The 19,725-nt window shown below is 45.9% G+C and overlaps 1 protein-coding gene across 1 annotated transcript in view; it reads right to left on the bottom strand.

Annotated features, from left to right (window-relative positions):
• Window positions 1-16,339, bottom strand: part of Thbs4 (thrombospondin 4) — a 45,767-nt gene extending 29,428 nt beyond the window's left edge. Inside the window, exons 1-2 of the mRNA XM_052743572.1 lie at window positions 16,103-16,339; window positions 11,774-11,977 (exon numbers count right to left, since the gene is read on the bottom strand). Coding sequence (XP_052599532.1) covers window positions 11,774-11,977; window positions 16,103-16,190 — 292 coding nt within the window. The 5' untranslated portion in view covers window positions 16,191-16,339. The remainder of the gene's footprint in view (window positions 1-11,773; window positions 11,978-16,102) is intronic.
• Window positions 16,340-19,725: the final 3,386 nt, after the last annotated feature.

The following is a 19,725-nucleotide window of genomic DNA, read 5'->3' as shown; positions in this document are numbered from 1 at the left end:
GAACATCCCTAAAGGCATGCATTCATTAACTCACCCAGCACAAGTACCCCCGAGCACATCAGGACGGTGAGTGCTGTTCTCAGTTGCTTTAATTTCGTAGGGCTATGAAACACTATGAAACTAGAGTGAGCGTTGGGGCAGCAAGCGAAGCTTAGACCAGGGAGGAGCTTGCTCAGGTCATTGTAAGCTGCAGGACTGAAATCAGAGCCCCAGTGCAGTGTGCTCCAGGGCACAGCTGGGGCCTTGTAAGCATATTTCACACCACATTTTAGATGCAGCACCGTCCCTCATCAACCCCATCCCTCACAGTCTAGAAAATAGACTCACGACCGTGACCTTATTCTCTGTCTTATTATACACACCAACTAAGGACTCAGGGAATTAAAATTTTCTGGCTTTCAGCTCTGCTTTTTGACGCCATTGCTGCCCCGAATGTATTAGGACCTGAGCTAAAATCTGGTCCCAAAAGTCAACCGTTTGTGAGTGGAAGTTGTTGGCTCAGTTTTGCTAGAAAGACCAAAATGATTTGTTTCCAAGGGCTTGATAAGCCTGCCAAGATACTTTCAGGCGCACACACACACACACACACACACACACACACACGCACACGCACACGCACACGCACACGCACACGCACACGCACACGCACACACATCCCCAAATGCAATACATTTATATTAAAAATTGGAAGCTGGAAGCTAGCACACATATTTAAACCTCTGTTGCTGTTGATATTGATATGTGTGATTTGTGGAAAGTAACGCAAAGTGTCTTTCCTCAAGTGCCTCCTCAGCAGCCTGGAAATGCCAACCTAGAGCTGCCACAGAGGCCAGCTAGCCAACGAACTATTATGTCGCCATGCTGCCAAAGAAAATGATATATTTTAAGGCTTTGCCCACAGTACACTTTCTAGGTCCAATGTCTTGTCTCCTCCCAACTCCGAGAGCTTTGCTTTTCTGTTTGACAGCTGTGTGGGGAGAGGGACAGAACTGGCATCCTGTTCTGTGACATACAGATGGGATGGGGCAGGGGTCTGACAGAGCTTTCTTATGTCCGTGTGGTCATCGCTGTGTGCGTCCTGTCAGAGAAGAACGTGTAAGACCTGGATCTTCCATGGTAGCTCAATGCTAACTTTCCTGAAGTATTGATAAGACTTAGTAAAAGCAATAAACATCATGTGAGGAGACATTAGATGATGACTGTAAAATAATACATGAGGAGACATTCTCCGTCCCTTCTCTCGATTTTCTCTCTCTTTCCTCCTGAGTTTGGGGATTAGTGGGGTTGAGTCATTCCCCCTGAGAAAAGAGTGAAGATTGATTTCTAATCTTGGCTGCAGCAGAATCTTTGCCTCTTTATTTACTAGTAACTCTATCACAAGTTTAAAATAATGGCTGCCTGGCTGGGAGCTGGAGCTATGTACAGTAACTAAGAGAGGAAGAAATTAAGAGCAAACGTAAGCACCGCTTCAATGTTTTTAAAACTCCAATTACTTCACTACTTAGAACAGTTTGCAACTACCTGGCGTTTTACAAGCCAATAAAAATACCATCTGTCTATTAAACTTGAATTCGGTCATGCACACTTTTAGCCAACACACCATCATTCTAGTTAAAGCTACCCCTTCTCCCTGTATTAACGGCTTAAGAAGACAGTCATTCGTTTCAGACACAGAGTTAAAACCAATACTCTTGACTTTCCTCCCCAAACTAAGATTTCTCTGGATTTCAAAGGGAACATCATTTGGGCACAACACCACTTTTCACAGACCCCTGCAGCGCACACGGGTCATGGTTTATTTTCACAACTGAATAGCTGAGATGGGTTTTATAAACAGTACCCTGTGGGGTAGATGCTGTGAATATGAACTTTCAAAGAACAATTAAATGACTTCACTTAACGCTTTCCACATAAAAGCTGGCCGAGTGGCACTTCGCAGTCCTAGCCCACAGCAAACCCTTCCTGCGTGCTCAGACCCTCCTGAACAAGCGCTGTATTCCGAAGAAGCCTTGTGTTTTCTGTGCCTACACAAATGTCTGTGTCTCCCAAATGACATATTTCTTCAAGTGCCTAGGACTTGTGATGAAGGGGGAGAGGAGGCTGTGTGTGTGTGTGTGTGTGTGTGTGTGTGTGTGTGTGTGTGTGTGTGTGCTGAAACTTTCACAGTGTCTGTTAGAAAAATTATCGAGTGCCTTGACATTTACCGTTCTTCATTCTGATCCAATAATTTTTGTTTCTTATGGCTTTCATTTTTCATTTTTCTCTTTTATGGCAAATTCCTTACTTCACTGCCTCCATACTTTTATATCCTATCTTCTGAGCCCTTAGCCCACCCCAGAAGGCAATCAGATGCGTGTTGAGAAGGCCAACTTGTCCTCATCAGTCGCAGAGACCCTTAAAGCAGTCATGAGTTTTGTCCCCAGAGACCCTGCAGCCTCTGGGTGGGTGCCTCCAGACCCGACATTCCCAGAGGCAGAGAACACAGATACTCCCTCTTCTCAGCACTCCCGGCGTCCGGAAGCCAGCCCCTGACCCCGGAACACCACACCTCTGCCAGGTCAGCGCTCCAGGGAAAGTTCCCTGGGTCTAGTTCTGTTTCTCCAGCTGCAGCTCCAACAGCTCCCAGGCCCAGCAAGCCGGCTTGGTGTTCACTCGTCTTGTGGCCTGATGCAAAGGACGCAGCCAGGCTGGCCTGCAAGGAGGCCGACAGATGCCCCTGTGGCAAGTGGCCTCTGCCGCCGCTATCTGCTGTTTCTCTGAGTTCCTCTGTGAGACCCCTGCCTCACCCCCTCAGCATTGGTCCATTTGGAACAGTTTGGGGACTGCAAGCCTGCGTTTTCTGATCATTCTGATCCAATTCTTGCCTATTTATGTTTAACAATTTACGTGTATTTGTATGAAGGCTTTGCACGGATGTATGTTGTGTGCGCTACATTTGTGTGTGGTGTAGGCAGAGGTCAGAAGAGGGTGTCAGATTGCCTCGACCTTGAGCTAGGGACAGTTGAGAGCTGCCAATTGGATGCTGAGAACAGAATCCAGGGCCTCTATGAGAACAAGTGCTCTTAACCACTGAGCCACCTCTCCAGCCCAGTTCTTGCCTGTTTAAAGCAAGCACAGCAATGAGCAGATGAACCCCTCCAATAGCTCCTTAGTGGTTTCTGATTAAATTCTAAACTCCTTATCCCAGGACAGGCCCCAGCCTGACCACCACCTTAACTTCTTTCCACACTGCCAAGCCTGTTTCTTCTTCATATTGTCCGTATCTGAAAGGATCCGTACAGCTGTTTGCTGTCACCCACAATCACACCTCCTAAAAAAGGTGGAGGACTCTTCTTTCTAAGCTTAGTCTGTTTGTGACCGTCACAATCTGGGGCCTGATCTGACGGCATGAGCTATCTTTGCTTGCCTGCGTACCAGGTGACACAACCTAATTAGATGCCATTTCTGTGGCTTTTAAGGAAAACAAAACCATCGAACCAAGCCTAAGAGAGAAGGATTTGAAGTTCTGCTACATTGTGAAGGAATTGTTCAAAAAAGTGCTTTTGAAGAAATGGACCTTGTAGTAAAAAATGTTGTCACGTATCGACTTTTAAAGTAATGAGGCCGGGTGCCAGCTTTAAAAACCTAGACATGATAGGATCTTTGGGCTTGGGCAGAGGAGTCGAGAGCGACCTGGCCTGCAGGCGCTCGGGGAGGCAGCGTAACAGCAAATGACTTGACTCTTCAGTACTTTGAAGTCTCAGATGAAAACCATCATTGGCAGCTTGGGTCATCTTTTAAAGTCATTACACATTTTAAAGATGCCTCCTTGCTATCATCGTCCTCCGTGGTAGAACTCCTGTTTGTCTGTGCCGATTTATTTTTACGGGCTATGTAACGGTCATGGTAACTTCTATACTTTGGCGCTCCACACAGAAGGAAATCACCAAGTAGCTTTTTCCTAACAATTCTCTGGTGACTGTGGCAAACGCAGCCCTGTTTCAAAAGGCTCTTAGGTCAGTTTTCACCTATGTAAGGTTTACAGAGGGTGGGTAGAGGGAAGACAGAGAAACCACTAGGGAAACGGGGGCACAGCGATTACGCAAAGTGCCGGAGGAGGGAGTTATTCTGAAAGGTGAGGAGAGTCATCATAGTACTCCACGTGTCGTCAGTGACAAAGCTGTGAGGGGCACAGAACCCCAAGGTCGTGCTCTAGGACGGTTACAAAGCAATATCTTCAGCAGCCTGTGGCTTTCCCAGATTTACACAATCTCAGAATATTAACAGGACAACTCATCCACTTACTATCTCTCTTGACAAATCCCTTCAATAAAAGTGCAGCTGCCACTGATACAGTTCTGGCCACAGGGAACTCATTACTTCCCAGAGAAATGCACGTAGCTTTTGGATAGCTCGACACAATTTTCCTAGTACAGAGCGAGTAAGTCCCACCCAATGGGTTCTAATCTTATTTTTCGGGGCCAGAACAAGTTTAGCCTGATCCCCATGTCAAACAATTTTCTTCAAACATTTTCACATCTCTCCTGTCTTCTGTCTGGCTCCTTTATTTTTCTATTTCCTTTAACTTTTCAACTTGGATATGATTTTTAAAAAGTGTGTGTGTGTGTGTGTGTGTGTGTGTGTGTGTGTGTGTGTGTGTGTGTGTGTGTTGTGTGTGTGTGTGTTAGAGATGTGTCCCAAACAGATGGGAGGCTCTGATTGGACAGTGTCCAAGATGAAATGCAGCAGCGTGGATGTGGCTCTATTAATTCAAGTAGCCCAGCCACAAATATACATTAAGGAAAACCAAAGTCATAAAGAGCCTTTTAAAAATAGTTTTAGGTCTAGCGAGATGGCTCAGATCAATGGCTGCCCTTCCAGAGGACCTGGGTTCAATTCCTAGCACCCACATGTCAGGTCACAACTGTCTGTAACTTTAGTTCCAGAAAATCAAACTCCCTCTTTTGGCCTCCATGGGCACCAGGCATGCATGTTATGCATGGACATGTACATACATGGTGCATATACATGCATGCAAGCAAAACATTTATATGCATAAAATAATAAAGAAAGAAAATTAAAAATAGTTGCATCACAGTATCTGACAGGTCCTTCATTCAGCAAATATTTTTGCATCTCTATTTTGCATCCAGTGTGGTGCTCAGCATCCAGTGATGTTGAGGAGGACCCTTTGGTCATCTCTCTCAAATTCTGCAGATGACAATTCACTTTTCACTCCCAGAGAACAGATTTACACTTGTACTTATTCAATTTAATCTGGTTGACCGTGGCCCACTGTGCCGTCTGGCAAATGCTGATGGCATTCAGTGTATTCAATTCTACTTCCCTGCTTTATGCAATAAAGTATTATTGTTACTTAAGGCACTATGTTGATTCTTGGCTGTAAGGTGGTTTATCTAACCCAGTTGTCTTCTGGCATATTCCTTTTTATATCGTTTGGAAAAGCAAATGAGAGACTTTATGAATTTTTTTTTTGAAGTCAAGCTATGTCATCCTCACAATACCTATTTGAGCTCTCACCTTGGAAATTGTTGTAAAAAAGAGAAAGCTCATCGTGTCTTATCCTTACTAGCCCTGTTTTGTGTTTTAAAACCCCAGATTTATTTTCCAGGCAACCCTAAAGTACATGAATAATAATAATAATAATAGAAAATGTCAAGGACTGTTCTAAAGCTCATCAGTCTGAGGCTTTCAGGATCTTCTTCTTTACAAAAGGAAGAGCATGCTCCAGTCTGCTTTCTGTGAGGTCTAAACGTTAGCAACAGTGGCTGTGCTACCACTTTCTTTACTGAATACCCCAGTATGTAACCAGCCTGGCTGTGGACAACTAAGTTCATTGAAAGGATTGTTACTCTGCTCAGGACTCAGTGCACCCATGTATTCTGATTACTGCCCGTCCCACCTCTGACCTGTCAACTTCCCTTGCTACCTCCGGTCCCTTTTCCAGAGTCAGGAATTTTGGTTTTGTTTTGTGACTCATTTAGTTTAGACAGGGCTGGCTATGTGACCATTGGATTATAACGACACACTGGATACTGGCGGGGCCGCCAGGGGGCGCACAGCAATGGGCGCACAGCGAGGGCAAAGGTTCCCCCTTTCTCAGAGTCTTTGGTTTGTTGGTTTGTTGGTGGTGCTGGGGACTGAGCCCAGGCTAGGAAAGCATCCCACCATGAGCTTCGTCTCCAGCCCTCGTTTCTACTTTTTGTTTTGAGACAGGGTTTCACTAAACAGCCCAGGCTAGCCTGTGACTCACTCTGTAGCCCATGCTGGCTTTGAACTCGTTTTGATCCTCCTGACTCAGCTTACAGAAGAGCTGGTATGGTTGGCATGTACCCGCATGTCCAGGATGGATGTTGTGTGTGTGTGTGTGTGTGTGTGTGTGTGTGTGTGTGTGTGTGTGTGTGTGTGTGTTTTGTTTGTTTAAATCAAACAGTTTTAACCATTCTCGACTGTTTGAAGAACATTTCTGCTGAGTAAGACAGAAGCAAAAAAGCCAACTTCAGCTGATCTCAGACATCTGTTAATCTTGAATAATGTTTCCTGACATTGGGCTTATTCCTTCCTTCTTCTTCTTTGTTCTGAACATAGCACAAATACTGCCTTTCGATTCAACGTGCAAATCAATAATATCCACCCAGTTAAAGTTTAGCCTTTTCTAATTGTTTTAGTTTTGTGAAGGTTTTTTTTTCTCTTAAATCTTTCACCTTTTGCATGTGGCCACACTAAAACTGAGCTCAGAGATGTTTTGAAATTTAAAGGGGACAATGAGTGTTAGGCCTTTTCCAGTCTTGGCATATTGTGACAAGTCCAGGGCAGTTATCACTAGCATTTAAAACCTCCCGTTTCCCCCCATTCATTCCTGGGTCCGGAATGCTGCTTTCTAAAGTTCTCTTCCCTCCCTCCCTCCCTCCCTCCCTCCCTCCCTCCCTCCCTCCCTTCCTCCCTCCCTCAAGCTGTCCTTGTCTTTAGCCTTCAGGTTTCAGAACTACTACCCTGAGCCACTGGATCCTTCCTATCCTTAGGCTGAGGAGTATGACTGACTCTAGTCACGGTAGCAACTTCCTGGGGTACCTTTCATTTCAACACCATCAAGTTGCTCTGGGTGAAGCCAAATGAAGACCAAGGGAACGATTCTTTCCATTGTCTTTCTCTCACAGGAAAGGTTTCAGCAAGGCAAGATGTTGTCTTTGGAAGATGGTTGGCTAAATAGCAGACATCTGTCCCAACCATCCATCCATCCCCCATCCATCCATCTACCTATCCATCCATCCATCCATCCATCCCCCATCCATCCATCCACCCACCCACCCACCCATCCATCCATCCATCCATCCATCCATCCATCCATCCATCCCTATTTAAAAACCTGAAGTTTTTTATTGAACCCCATAGGCTAATGGGGTTCAGCACACACTTCCATTTGGGGGGGAGTCACTCTGAGATGACTATTATCACCCTTGCTGTAGAAGATGATAACTGTGCTGACACTTCCACAGATGTGCTCATGATGACCAATTGGCAGGATTTTTAACAGAGACCCAAATCTGGGATGCTAACAAGAAAATTGTCTCCATGCCAGATACCAGAATGGCTTCAACTATATCCAAGCGCATGGTTTCTATAAAATACTCATTTATAGAAAGATCTCACCACCTGTGTTACTAAGAACTTGACAGGTCATTTGTACCAGAAACACTACCTGTATCTTCTTGTATGCAAAAGTTCTCCAACGTGCATTCATTAAAAATTTGTTTCAAGCAATTTACATGTACCAGACACTGTAATTCCATAATTTCCACAAAATGGTGTGTCACCATTTATTTTATTCAGCTTGCACATATGGAATCAGTTTTACCTTCCCAGAGTGCTGCTGTAATATATACAAAGGGACATATTAGTACAAAAACAGGGTAAGGGGTGTCTTAGCTCTGCCGAGAAAGAGCTCATAACCCACTGGAGAGACTTGTAAGCAATTAAAGTACTAAGCAGTACTAGGCAGTGTACAATCAGTACCTCTGTTGGTTGGAAAGCATAAAGTCATATAAAGGAACCTATGAGATGGTTTTTAGAAGGGTCTTCAATGTGTAAGATTTTGGGATGGGGAGATGGTGCAGGACATGTAATGGGAAGAGCAGAGGGCAATACTGAAGGACAGAAAAAGACAGCAAGAGAAGGCCCAGAGTGTGATGGATGGATGCCCTTTCTAGCTGAAGCACAGGCTGCAGAGAATCCCATAGTGAGGCACAAATTGGGAAGTGTAGTTGAGGGTTGTGTTTAGACCCTACGGTGTAGAGCCCGGAAAGGTAAGGCAATTCCGCCTTATTCATTTTGGAATGGGGACCACCACAGGTCTCTGTGGTTGGGTGCACCTTGACCCAAACTGTTTTGTGAGCAGTAGTGAAATGGCAGTGGGTGGGGTGATGTGGAGAGGGAGAGAACTGGGGTGGAGAGCTCACTGATGAGCTCTTCTGCGGCTGCCACTAGTCACACTTGGGGTTAGTCCAGGAGTTCATCTAGGAAGAGGGCCTAATCCTGTTCCTCAATACCATCTGAGCAGTTGTTTCCACACCTGGCTAATACTCCCTCAGGTCCACTAGAGGAGGAGGGGGTTTTTATTTCTTACTCAGGTGTTTTAGGTCAGTAGAAATGCATTTCCATTTCTTCTGAGCGTGGTACTGTTTGCTTTGCAAGCTAACAGAAAAGGAGACCAGCTGAGCCTTAGCCAGCTGAGGTATGCCTGGAGATCACCACGCAGGGAGATCACGCTCCCATGCATCCATAAACTATGTCCGCAAGGCTACCGCTACACTGCTCACTGAGAAGTCACAGCCACATGCCACCTCTTCTCCTTGGACTGCAGGGACTCACTGATTCTCCTTTACTGTGCAGTTCATTATGATGGTTGCTCCTTCCTAGAACTTTGCATCACTTTGGCAGTGATGGCAAATATGTGCACTTTTCCTGTTGTTCTAAAGAAACAATTCTAGATGCGTCCTTCAACTCTCCTAGCTTTAATACTCATATAATATCTCTTTGCTTTCTGAGAGTTCTTATTTCTGGAATCTCTTGGAACTTTTTGTTGTTGTTGCTGCTGATATTTTCCTAAGAACCTTTATCTTTTTACAGACTGGAGGGTGAGGAGGTGTGCCGGTCAGCTTTCCTTTGCTGTGACAAAATTCCTGAAGTCGACAACTCAAAAGAAGGACATTTGTTTCGGCTCACAGCTGTAGAGGTCCATGGGCAGAACACCGTTATGGGCAGCACATGGTGGGGCAAAAATTAATCCCTTTGTGGCAGCCATAAAAGAGAGAAAAACAGAAGAAGTCCTGGAGTTCCCATGTCCCCTTCCAGGGAACACCCCCAGTGATCTGACTTCCTCAGCCCCATGTAATACTCTTCCAGTGACACAAAGCTTTGGCACATGGGCCTCTAAGGAATATTTAATGTCCACACCATAAGTGGAGGGCTGGAATGGAGCTTATTGGTACGGTGCTTGCTTAACACACTTGAGACCTTAGGTTCAATCTGCCACACTGGAAAATGAATAAAAGGAGGTTTTAACCAGCTACCTCATCTTTTAAAATGTTTGACCATCTAGAACTTATAGCTGCACGACATCGCTGGTGTCTCTTCAGAGGAAACAGTACAAGCCCTCCGCTCATTTCTATCCGTGCCATGGATCTAGTGTTTCTTTGCCTTTGAGAGTAAATGGGAAGAGTCAGTTCAGGAGGGATGGCTTCCTGTGTTCCCTGGCATGATGATCCACACAGCCTGGCCATCTTAGAAGCAGCGGGAGAGATGCAGGAGTGGGGAAAGCTAGGAGCAGGTTTTCATTCTGCTGAATTGAGCAGGAACAAAGGTCTTTCCTTAAATAGCTGCAAAGCCAGCAACAAGTCCAATAGATATGAGGCTAATGGAGCAGGCTCATGGGAAGCAAAGAGGTGGGCTAAGTTACCTCTTAGCGTGGAAGAGAACAGGGAAAAGGGCAGGAAGGGCTGACCTATCTGCTCATCATGTCCCAAACTCCGTTACCTGAAATCTCACATCACCCTGAAACTCACCCAGGGACAGACCAAGAAAGCCGTGGAAGGGTGTGTAGGAGGAGGGAAGAGAGGAACAAAAAATTGGCTTAAAAAAGAGGGTTACAGCCCACCCCTTTCTGCTTAAATTCTACCAGTCTGTGCAAGCAAAGACTTTCCTTAGCCCGCAGGTTTAAGAGTTCAAGCATGAGTACAACTAAGAGACACTCTGAAACACTAAGAAGGGTCTACTCATAAAGCAAGCTGAAATAAATATAAAACCTAGTCCCTTTTGTTTAGAAATGCACAAAGCCGCCAGCAAAATATATGTCTGTCACATTCCTTAATAAACAGGACCAGGTGTTGTCCCCAGAGCATGAGTGAGAAGGAAGAGGGTGAAAATCCACAACCTTTTCCTCCGGGAGCCATTTCTCAGTGTCAACAGAAACTCCCTTTGACAGGAGAACATGCCAGGCCACAGCGAGACACGTGTGGGCACTGAGGTGACTCAGGCTGAAAACTGTTCATTCTTCCCTGTCGCTTGAGGTGTGCGGGGCTCCTGCCAGGCCGGCAAAGCACCCCTCCCCCAGCTGGGAGTTCCATCTGCTCAGCCATGGCATCCGAGCGAACCCAGCAAGGGTGAGGTGGTCTCACCTTAATCCACTGAAGTCTTAATCTCCAATACGATGGCATTTGGAGGTGGAGACTTGGGGAGTTACTAAGCTGAGATCAGGTCCTGAGGGTGGGACCCTCATTGGAGGATTCATGCAGTTACAAGAAGAGACAGAGGAGAGCTTGCCCTGTCTCCGCCTTGTGAAGATACAGTGAAAAGGTGATTGTGTAAGACAAGCACACCTGCCTGGAATTTGACTTCAGACTTCCCAGTCTCTACAACTACGAGAAATAAATGTCTGCTGTTTAAGCTACCTACTCGACACTCTAATGATAGCCGAGGATGATAAGGGCCATGTGTAATTGTCCTGGTCTCATCCACTTCTGAACTGGATTCAGAATAACACGAGGATGGAACCATGTCAGAAGGCATCTTGGGCACAAAACAGAAATAATGCAAGAGTCGAAGGAAGGGGCGGGGTGCTGTGGAGTGCTACGACCCGGGCATGGCTGGGTCACTGTACTTTCACACTCCCAGGAGCTCTGATTACTTTAATAAGATCTGCCTAAGACTGAGCCTATCAACACTCTGCCATAGGCTGGAGAAGGGTTCGCAAAGACCCAACACTTCCCCCAGGATCTATAGGTGGTTGGATCTGTCGGTGGCTTGGGGAGGGAGCGACAGCTCTTCAGGGTGTAGCCACAGGCAAGTGGCCCATGCTCCTCTACGTAACCCCACTACTCATGTTCCTGTAACTAATTCTAATGAAATGCATTGGCTTACAACAAACAAACCCCTCAAAACACGGAAGCAGAAGGAGGACTTGTTGGCAAGAGGAAGGGGGACGGTGGGGGTGGGGTCAAGAGAGGGCAATGTGGGCGGCGGTGACTTCAGTGAAAACACATTCCATACATGTATGTTAATGCCAGGATGAAACCTACTATGCAAGTAATATGATAATAAGAGGGGTATATTGACCACAAGCAATTCTTCCTTTTCCTCTCTCAGCCACTGTCATGCAGGTGAGTGCCCCATAAGACTACGGCATCAGAAAGGAAGCAAGCAACGGGAGCCACCTGAAGTAGACCCCAAATCCTGGACTAGGAGGGGCACTTGGCGAACACCCTGCGAGTTGGCTTACCTTTGTTCAAGCGTCCCATCACGGTGAACTCGAAGTATTTGCTGTTGTCACTGGAGGAGTAAAGGCCAAAGATCGTGGCCGAGCTCTTGCTCTGCAGCTTGAAGGTGGAGATCAGGTAGATCTCGTGCAGGGTGGGATCTGTTAGGACTGGCTGCAGGGCACCTGGGTTCAGTCTCTGACCGGGGGACGGCAGAAGGTCCAAGACTAGAGAGAGGAGAGGGAAGCGGGTGGTCACTGAAAGGCTGACTGTGGGGCCAACGCTTCTTATTGTTGATTGATGGGAGGGGCGTTTGACAACAGGCTACAAAATCATGGGATATGATCTTGCTGCCTTTTTCCCCCCCACATGGCCAAATTCGCCAGTTCTTCCTCGTCTTTCATAGTGGCTGGACGTTTGGAGCAGAAGAAATAGAGCACAGGATTTATGACTTGATTTGTTATAGCCCTAAAGAGAAGACTAGATTTGCAAACACAAAATTGGATTTGGCTGCGCAATTGGCTCTGAAGATGATCACTAGGAGGAAAAGTACTGAAGGCTTAAAGCACAAGCGGGATGGGTGAGAAGCGGCCGCTCAGTGCTTTCCTCACGTCCTTGAGCAGTGAATTGCACTTACAGGGGTCCTTGATGTACCTGTTGGACCAGAGCCAAGTGCATTTTCCGGGTCCGTGACAAATGACAGGGGAAGAGGCAGGACGCACATATGCGGTCGTGGAGAGAGTATCAATCACAACACGACCAGGCACTTTTGTGAGAGCCTGTATAGTTCTCTAATATTTCTGTTAAAAAATAATCCCATCGAGGAAGCGAAACAAAGTGGTGTGTGTGGTTTATTTGACTCGACTGCATGCAGAGGGATGGAGTTGGTCTACAAGAAGTAAAATCTGCATTTGTACAACCGTAAAAACGGCTTTTCCTCAGTAGGCAGCGCTTTCCGGAAAAGCTTCCTGGGACTCAGTGGAGTGTGAGAGGGTGTGTCCAGAGCCACTGACTGTCCAGTGCGAAGCTGTTGGTGGGCGATACTGGTACTCACACTGAATGCTTACTGGTTTGCACAAATAATGCTTGAACAATTCCCTGGCTGGCCGGGAACTTCAGCACCTGGAGCTATCTCTGGGTTACAATAATCTGATTGCTAAAAAGTCACATCGATGACTTATAAAGAGATCTTACAAATCTGCAAGATGATAAGCATCCTAACAGGAAACCAGGCAATTTACAGACAAAGAATCACAAATGGCTGACAGGTATATAGATAAGTGCCCATGTGCTCATATAGCGATGAAAGAATTGCTAATTTAAATAATACTACTTTGCTATCAAATTGGTCAAATTAAGAATACGTTAATACCTAACACTGTAGGTGAGAGATCAGGGAGTTCTTTCATGGTCTGCTCAGTAAGATTTAAATCAGTAAAAACCCATGGCCTCGTACATGGTAACCAAGCTCTGTGCGCCATGTCTTCAGGCCAAATTAGTAGAAGCGTTCTGAAGGAAGTTTAACAATACCCAAGACTCTGAGACCCAAATGTCCCTTGACCTAGCAGTTCTACTGACTGGAATTTATCGGAATGGAATAATAGACAAGACAGTAAGGGACTTTGGTGCCATGACAGTTCCCATCTCTGGTGATTCTCCAGCTTCTGCTGTGGGAGAAAGTAGGTGAAACTAGAAAGAACAGGTTGGCAACACTGAAGCCCTCCTGGCTGAGTGCTTTGCCATGGAAACATCAAATGTTCTAAGCAAAGAATGAAGGACTTCATTGTGAAAGCAATGGCTGGTGCCAATCCAAGTCATCCACACCACTTCAACTGTCCAATAGGATACTAAGTATGATATCAAAATACCAGAGACGATGTTAGCGTCCTCTATTACAAAACTGACTAAATTAATTTTGGTCCATATTTTTGAAATGTAGCTAAATTCATGAAGATATAGAAAAATGTTCATGATAAAGTTTAAAAAGTCACAAAATTATATATGTGTGTGTGTACAACATGCTATTTTTAGTAATTTATTTGTTTAGACAAAGATTTGAAACAAAGGATGATTCAACAAAATCTTTACATTAAAACTAGCTATTTCTAGGTTGTATAAGGCTTTTTTGTTTCTATTTTCTTGCAATTCTGGTAAATCTTTTTTTTATAATGAACAAGTATTGCTTTGTACTAAAAAATGAATAAAATTTCTAAGACAAACATGAAAAACCCTAGCTACTCAAGAATGTCTATTTTTTTAATAGATAATTTGTTTCCAAGATGGATCTATGCTGTTTCTATTCCCCAGAAGCCCTCATATAATAGTGAATTTAATACTAGATGTGTTGAAAAGCAAAATATCTAATGTATCCTTATAGTACCCCAAACTATGAAAACAATTGCTGAGTATATATTTCTTCTTCTTTTTTTTTTTTTTTTTTTGGTTTTTCGAGACAGGGTTTCTCTGTGTAGCTTTGCGCCTTTCCTGGAACTCACTTGGTAGCCCAGGCTGGCCTCGAACTCACAGAGATCCGCCTGGCTCTGCCTCCCGAGTGCTGGGATTAAAGGCGTGCGCCACCACCGCCCGGCTGAGTATATATTTCAAAAGGGAAATCACATTTTTTAATTTCTGAAGAATTGAAAACTTATCATTCCCACTGATGGGGGGGGTAAGGTTGAAATAAAGTAATGTGTTTGAAAACTCCATTTTAGATAAGGCATCGTCAAGAAAGACACAGAGACTCAAAGTGTGAGAACTGTATTCCAAACTAAACACCTGGTGCTGGATCCTGGCTTTGAGTTTGATCATGCCTGTGATTTAACTGGCTCTGAACTTGAGTGTTTCAGTCTGTGTGGTTCATCCACGGCTCTCTCCAGAGGCTGCGCTGGGGTGAGTTAGTAATGACTTCGGAGTGTTTTGAGAAGGAAATGAGATGCTACCATTTCCTATTAATGCTATTACACTTCAGTAAAAGTACCGGGATCCAAGCACAAGCCTCTACGGTTGGAGGTGAAATTACTGCTTCCCAATGAGCGTGGAAATTGAAAACCTGCTAATTTAGTTCTAGCAGCCCAGCTCAGAGGGAAGCGGAGATAAGTGAATTATCCAGTTGAGCTGATGATTGCCGACTTGATAACTCTATAAAAGAATCTACCAGAAACTTGACTTAATCAGATCCTCTATGGCAACTAAGTTAACCAGATAATTTAGGTCATAGCACCTGAGTTCAGTCTCCACAGAACTGCCAGGGCTAAGGGGCACACCACAAAGCAGTGTGAGCAGTGTCAAGAATTTATATAACAGAATATTATATAACAGGAAAATAACTTCTCAAAATAAAACTTTCGAATACTGTTGTTTTTTTTAAAACGCCCTTTTCCATCTTCCTAGAAACAGGCCACAATGCGTACTGAGGCCATAGGATTCCGATATTCCAACCCAAACTAAAAATAGTAGGGTGATTCCGGTTGGACTCTTCGGGAAAACGGGTGGCTGCTGTGGTGGGGTGAAGGGAACACAGACTGCCTGCCCAGGCAGCTTCGCTCAGCTTCGGGAAGGATAATTTTCACTCCACCTGTGCGTTCCTTCCAGCTTTCCCCCTGCTCGGCCCATACATAGTGAAACCACCCTGGCGCCTAGTGCCAAGAAGAAGGCACAGACCGTCAGAGCCCCGAGATCCTTCCTGTCTGGAATAATTTCTTCCTTGTGGTCTTTACAAGGTATTTTGCTTAACCTTAAGTGCTTTCTGCATGAAAGCTATTTCTACTCCCTGTCAAATTCTTGAATTTTTTTTTTTTTTTTTTTTTTTTTTTTTTTTTTTTTTTTTTTTTTTTTTTTTTTTACCTCTTCAGAGGAAAAGACCAATTTTTGGAAAGACCCGAGAAATCACACTACCCCCCTGGGGGAAAGTCAGCCCTTGAGTGTAAGGAGTAAGTACAGCAGTGGAAGAAAGTGACTTTGCTCAGGGGGTCACTTAGTGCCAGGGCTCACTGGAGAGAAGAGGCCGCAGGAGACAGACGCTGGTCTGCAGACAACTAGGATTTCATCCTCCGCCAGAGGACCAAGGACCGTGTGGCACATTCTGAAGTACATGATGAAAATAAGTCTGCATCCTCCCAACTTAAGTTTAATTAGACCCACGGCTGGGTAATGGAATTGGAGAAAATTCTAGACTTTCATCATCCCTTCCAATCACGATGTACTTCCATTCGGGGCCCAAGAGTTACTGCGGGGTGCTGGGCGAGGCCGCAGGAGCCCAGGCAGACAGAGCAGCGCACGCAAAACCGGGCCCCCTAGGCGATCTCGGGACGGCGGCGGGCTAGGTGCAGGGGGGACCCGGGGAGGCCACTTACCCTGGGGGGTGGCCTGGGCGCCCGCCCGCTGCCACGGCTGCAGGACCAGGTGCAGCAGGAGGAAGGCGGCGGCGCGTGGGGCCGGCATGGTGACTCTTCTGCTCCCCGAGGGCTGTGCGGGCGACAGCGGCGTGGCTCTGCCCGGGGCAGGGTGCCGTCCGCGGGGCCTGGGGCGGCGAGCGGCGCAGGTGGCGGGCGGGGCGGTGCGCAGCCGTCGGTGGGGCGCTGGCTGCTGGACTCCGCTGGCCGCAGCCCGCGCTTTATGGTCCAGCCGCCCGGGGGGTGGGGTGGGGAGGGGAGGGCGGGGGAGGACCGAGTCAGGGCGGCCCCCTTGGCCAGGATCCCCCATTTGCCGGGAAGAGCGGGGGCGGCGGGAACCGGGAGCGGGGGCCACCGAGGGAAAGGCTGGTGGAGTGAGGTGGACAGTGGGAAGGGGTGGGTGGACACTGGGGCGTGCTGAGAAAGGGGGGGAGCTGCGAAGGAGAGGATAGGGTGCAGAGCGTGGGCAGAGAGGGACAAAACGGAGCAGGAGGGTCCCCTGGTCCTCTAGCCTTGGGCACCTCTACTCTTTCCTCCCTTACTTTTTATGGTTTTCTAGAGAAACATCACTTGGACTTGTGTCTAAAGTCTCTGATTGCTTTTCCAACTGATCTTGTCCGCCGAATCCCCCACAATCCTGCATCCCGTGGTCCAGAGAGCAATGGAATTTGTGTATTTCCACAGTCTTTTCTTGAGTACTTGAAATGATGGATGTTTTCCCCCCATCAAGTTTTGAGACACAAAGAGTGACCAGTGGAGAGTGTTTTTTTTTTTGGGGGGGGGGGTGGTGGCTGGAAATAAACAAATCTCAAGGCATCCGTGCCGACAGCTATGCCTAGGATGGCGGTTTTGTGCTCCGGGATGATTTACTTCAGGCCACTTTGTAAAGGAGCTGCGCACCCACCTCCGGCAGCTCAGCACCCCCTCCGCTTCCACTTGAAGGTGTGGAGGCAGGAGGACAGAGAAGGGACAACTGAGCAGTCAGCCCCTTTTCTGCTCAGGCAGAGCCTTCAGAGGATGACATGGATTAACTAAAGGGAAAAACATTTGAAAAGCAGTGGTAAAAATATTCCCCATGTAACAATCCCCACCAATGCAGAGGGCCCTGCAGAGTATTTCCAGTCCTAGCTCATTTGTTTCCAGGAACTCCATTTGTAGAAGCTATCTACCACCAACTGGGTGGTTAACCCACCATTCTATTCCCAAACTTGCCAGAATAATCACTCACCGCTTCTGATTGTGTTTACAGCTAATAAGCTGGAGATCTGAGCTCTCTTCCTAGCAGTCTTCTCTTTGGGGTCTACTAGAGGCCTATCTGGGGTCTACTAGAGGCCTATCTGGGCTTCCTTTAATGCTGTATTATCTAGTGGCACTAGGTGGAATGGGTCACCATATGCCTACCCATTAGAACGGAAGACACACAAAAGGGGTGTTCATGTGTTCCTAAGCAATGTGACTGTAAATGATGAGATGGATCGGATTTTGGATTTTCAAGTCTCCAAACTGTGCCTCAAGGTTAGAGGGGGACCAGGGCTCCATCCAGCCTATGCTTTAAACAAAACACCTCTGCTTTTACATGCTTTATACAATGCATTCAGAATAAATCTTCCTTGAAGCAAGTGTATGAATATTTACAAGTTTAAAAGTCAATATTCAGTGGCTTTCAGCTTGTTGAGTCTAGTACAATCTCCTTTAGGAGGTTTACACACACACACACACACACACACACACACACACACACACACACACACACAAATTAGGTGGTTTCAGGGCACCCAAATCATAAGTAGCAAAGCTTATAATGGTACTGTAATTCCAGGGACTCAGAGGGCCGAGGCAGGAGAATCATAAGTTTGAAGTCAGACTGAGCAAGGCTAGCATGAACTATATAATAATACACTGCCTCAAAAAAAAAAAAAGCAAAAGGAACAATTATTATACTATATAACACCATAGCTTGTCCTGATACAAAACAGGACCACTCCCTAAGTGAGTTAAGGGGGAGCAAGGGTCACAGACTCCCCTGTGAGTTTTCGTTCAGTGCGTAACATGTCTCCGGTCACATCAAATGCCGTTCCTCTGCAGGCTGGCCAGAGTCTGGGGAAGATGGGAAGCTAGAGAGCAATAAGAAGGTGGGGGGGGGGGGGGTAGAACCAAGAGAGTTTCCACCTCTCCGACATGGTGACTGCACCTTCACTGCGGTTCTCGTAGATCAGATCCACCAGAGACCTGGATTGTGTCCTGTGGCTGTTCTCTCTCCAGCCACTGCCCGTGGGTCCCTGTTTGGCATCTCAGTCCTTCCTTTATTAGCCGTTTCCCTAAACTAAGTCTGTCCTGTTGAAACATCTCGAGCACTCTCTGTTTTTCTCACGAGAGTAAGACTAAACCGTAATTTATTAGAATGTTGATAGTGTTTTCAGTCAGTGTGTTGGGCTGTCTTTTAGAAATCTATTCCTAGCAAGTTGCTAGGAAAATGCCTTGCACATGTGAGCACACAATACATTTTGATTGAACTTGACTGTAGGGACAGTGGAGAAATGAAAGAATCAAAGGACTTCCTACTAGCCAAACAAAATTATCTGTTTGCTTCTAGAGAGCCAGCACCTCCAGGAAGCTAAGCACTGAGGGGTGTTGAGAAGTTTCTCTTCATGCTGTCATAATCAAAAGGAAGTTTGATTATAACAAAGTGTGTCAAATTAAAAAAAAATCTATGGGAAGGGAGGCAAAAGAGTGAATCAGTTTCACGCCTGTGTCTCTTGTTAAAAGGCTTGTGGTTCCAAAGTGGACTGCAGACCTCAGTGTGAGGCTGGAAACTGCCGGAGAAGAATATCAAGAAAATCTCTTCGGAATAGAGGCACAGGAGGGGACTCGGTGGAAAGGACTCTATAGCACAGCCCAGAGAATGGACAAAGGAGATGGCGTGGAATTCAAAAGCTACCACCCAGCAAAGGAAACCACCGGAGTGAAGAAACAGGTTACAAAATAGAGAAGAATGTTGGCCAACTGCACATCAACAGGGGTTAATATCTAGGATATAAAGAGAACTCTAAGAATTAAAAATATTCTCTCTCTCCCTCTCTCTCTCTCTCTCTCTCTCTCTCTCTCTCTCTCTCTCTCTCTCTCACACACACACACACACACACACACACATTATCATCATCATCACCCAATCAATAAATAGGCCAATACACTGAACAGAACTTGAAAGAAAAAGCATAAATGGCCAATAGATGATTGAAAAAGTGTTTAATATTCTTAATCCTCACAGAAACACAAATTAAAAATGTCTTTAGACTCACTCTCACCCTGGTCAGAAAGGCCATCATCAAGAAAACTCGACAACAAGGAAGGCTTCCGAGGATGTGGGGAAGGAGGAAGCCTATGCCTCTGTGTTTGCTGATGCACTGTTCACCATCGCCAGAATGGAACCAGACTAGACACCCAACAACAGGCGAGTAAATAAAAGAAGCAGGCTACATATACACAGTGGGGTCTTACTCATCTAGAAAGGAAAGTGAAATAATGAAATTCAGGAAATGTATACAACTGGAAATTATTATGTTAAACAAAGAAGTTAGGTTCCA

The sequence above is a fragment of the Peromyscus californicus genome, unplaced genomic scaffold (assembly GCF_007827085.1).
Source record: "Peromyscus californicus insignis strain IS unplaced genomic scaffold, ASM782708v3 Scaffold_18__1_contigs__length_77618521, whole genome shotgun sequence".
In the NCBI taxonomy this organism is placed as follows: domain Eukaryota; kingdom Metazoa; phylum Chordata; class Mammalia; order Rodentia; family Cricetidae; genus Peromyscus; species Peromyscus californicus.
The sequence above is the reverse complement of the archived record's forward strand: the minus strand, read 5'-3'. Positions and strand labels throughout refer to the sequence as shown.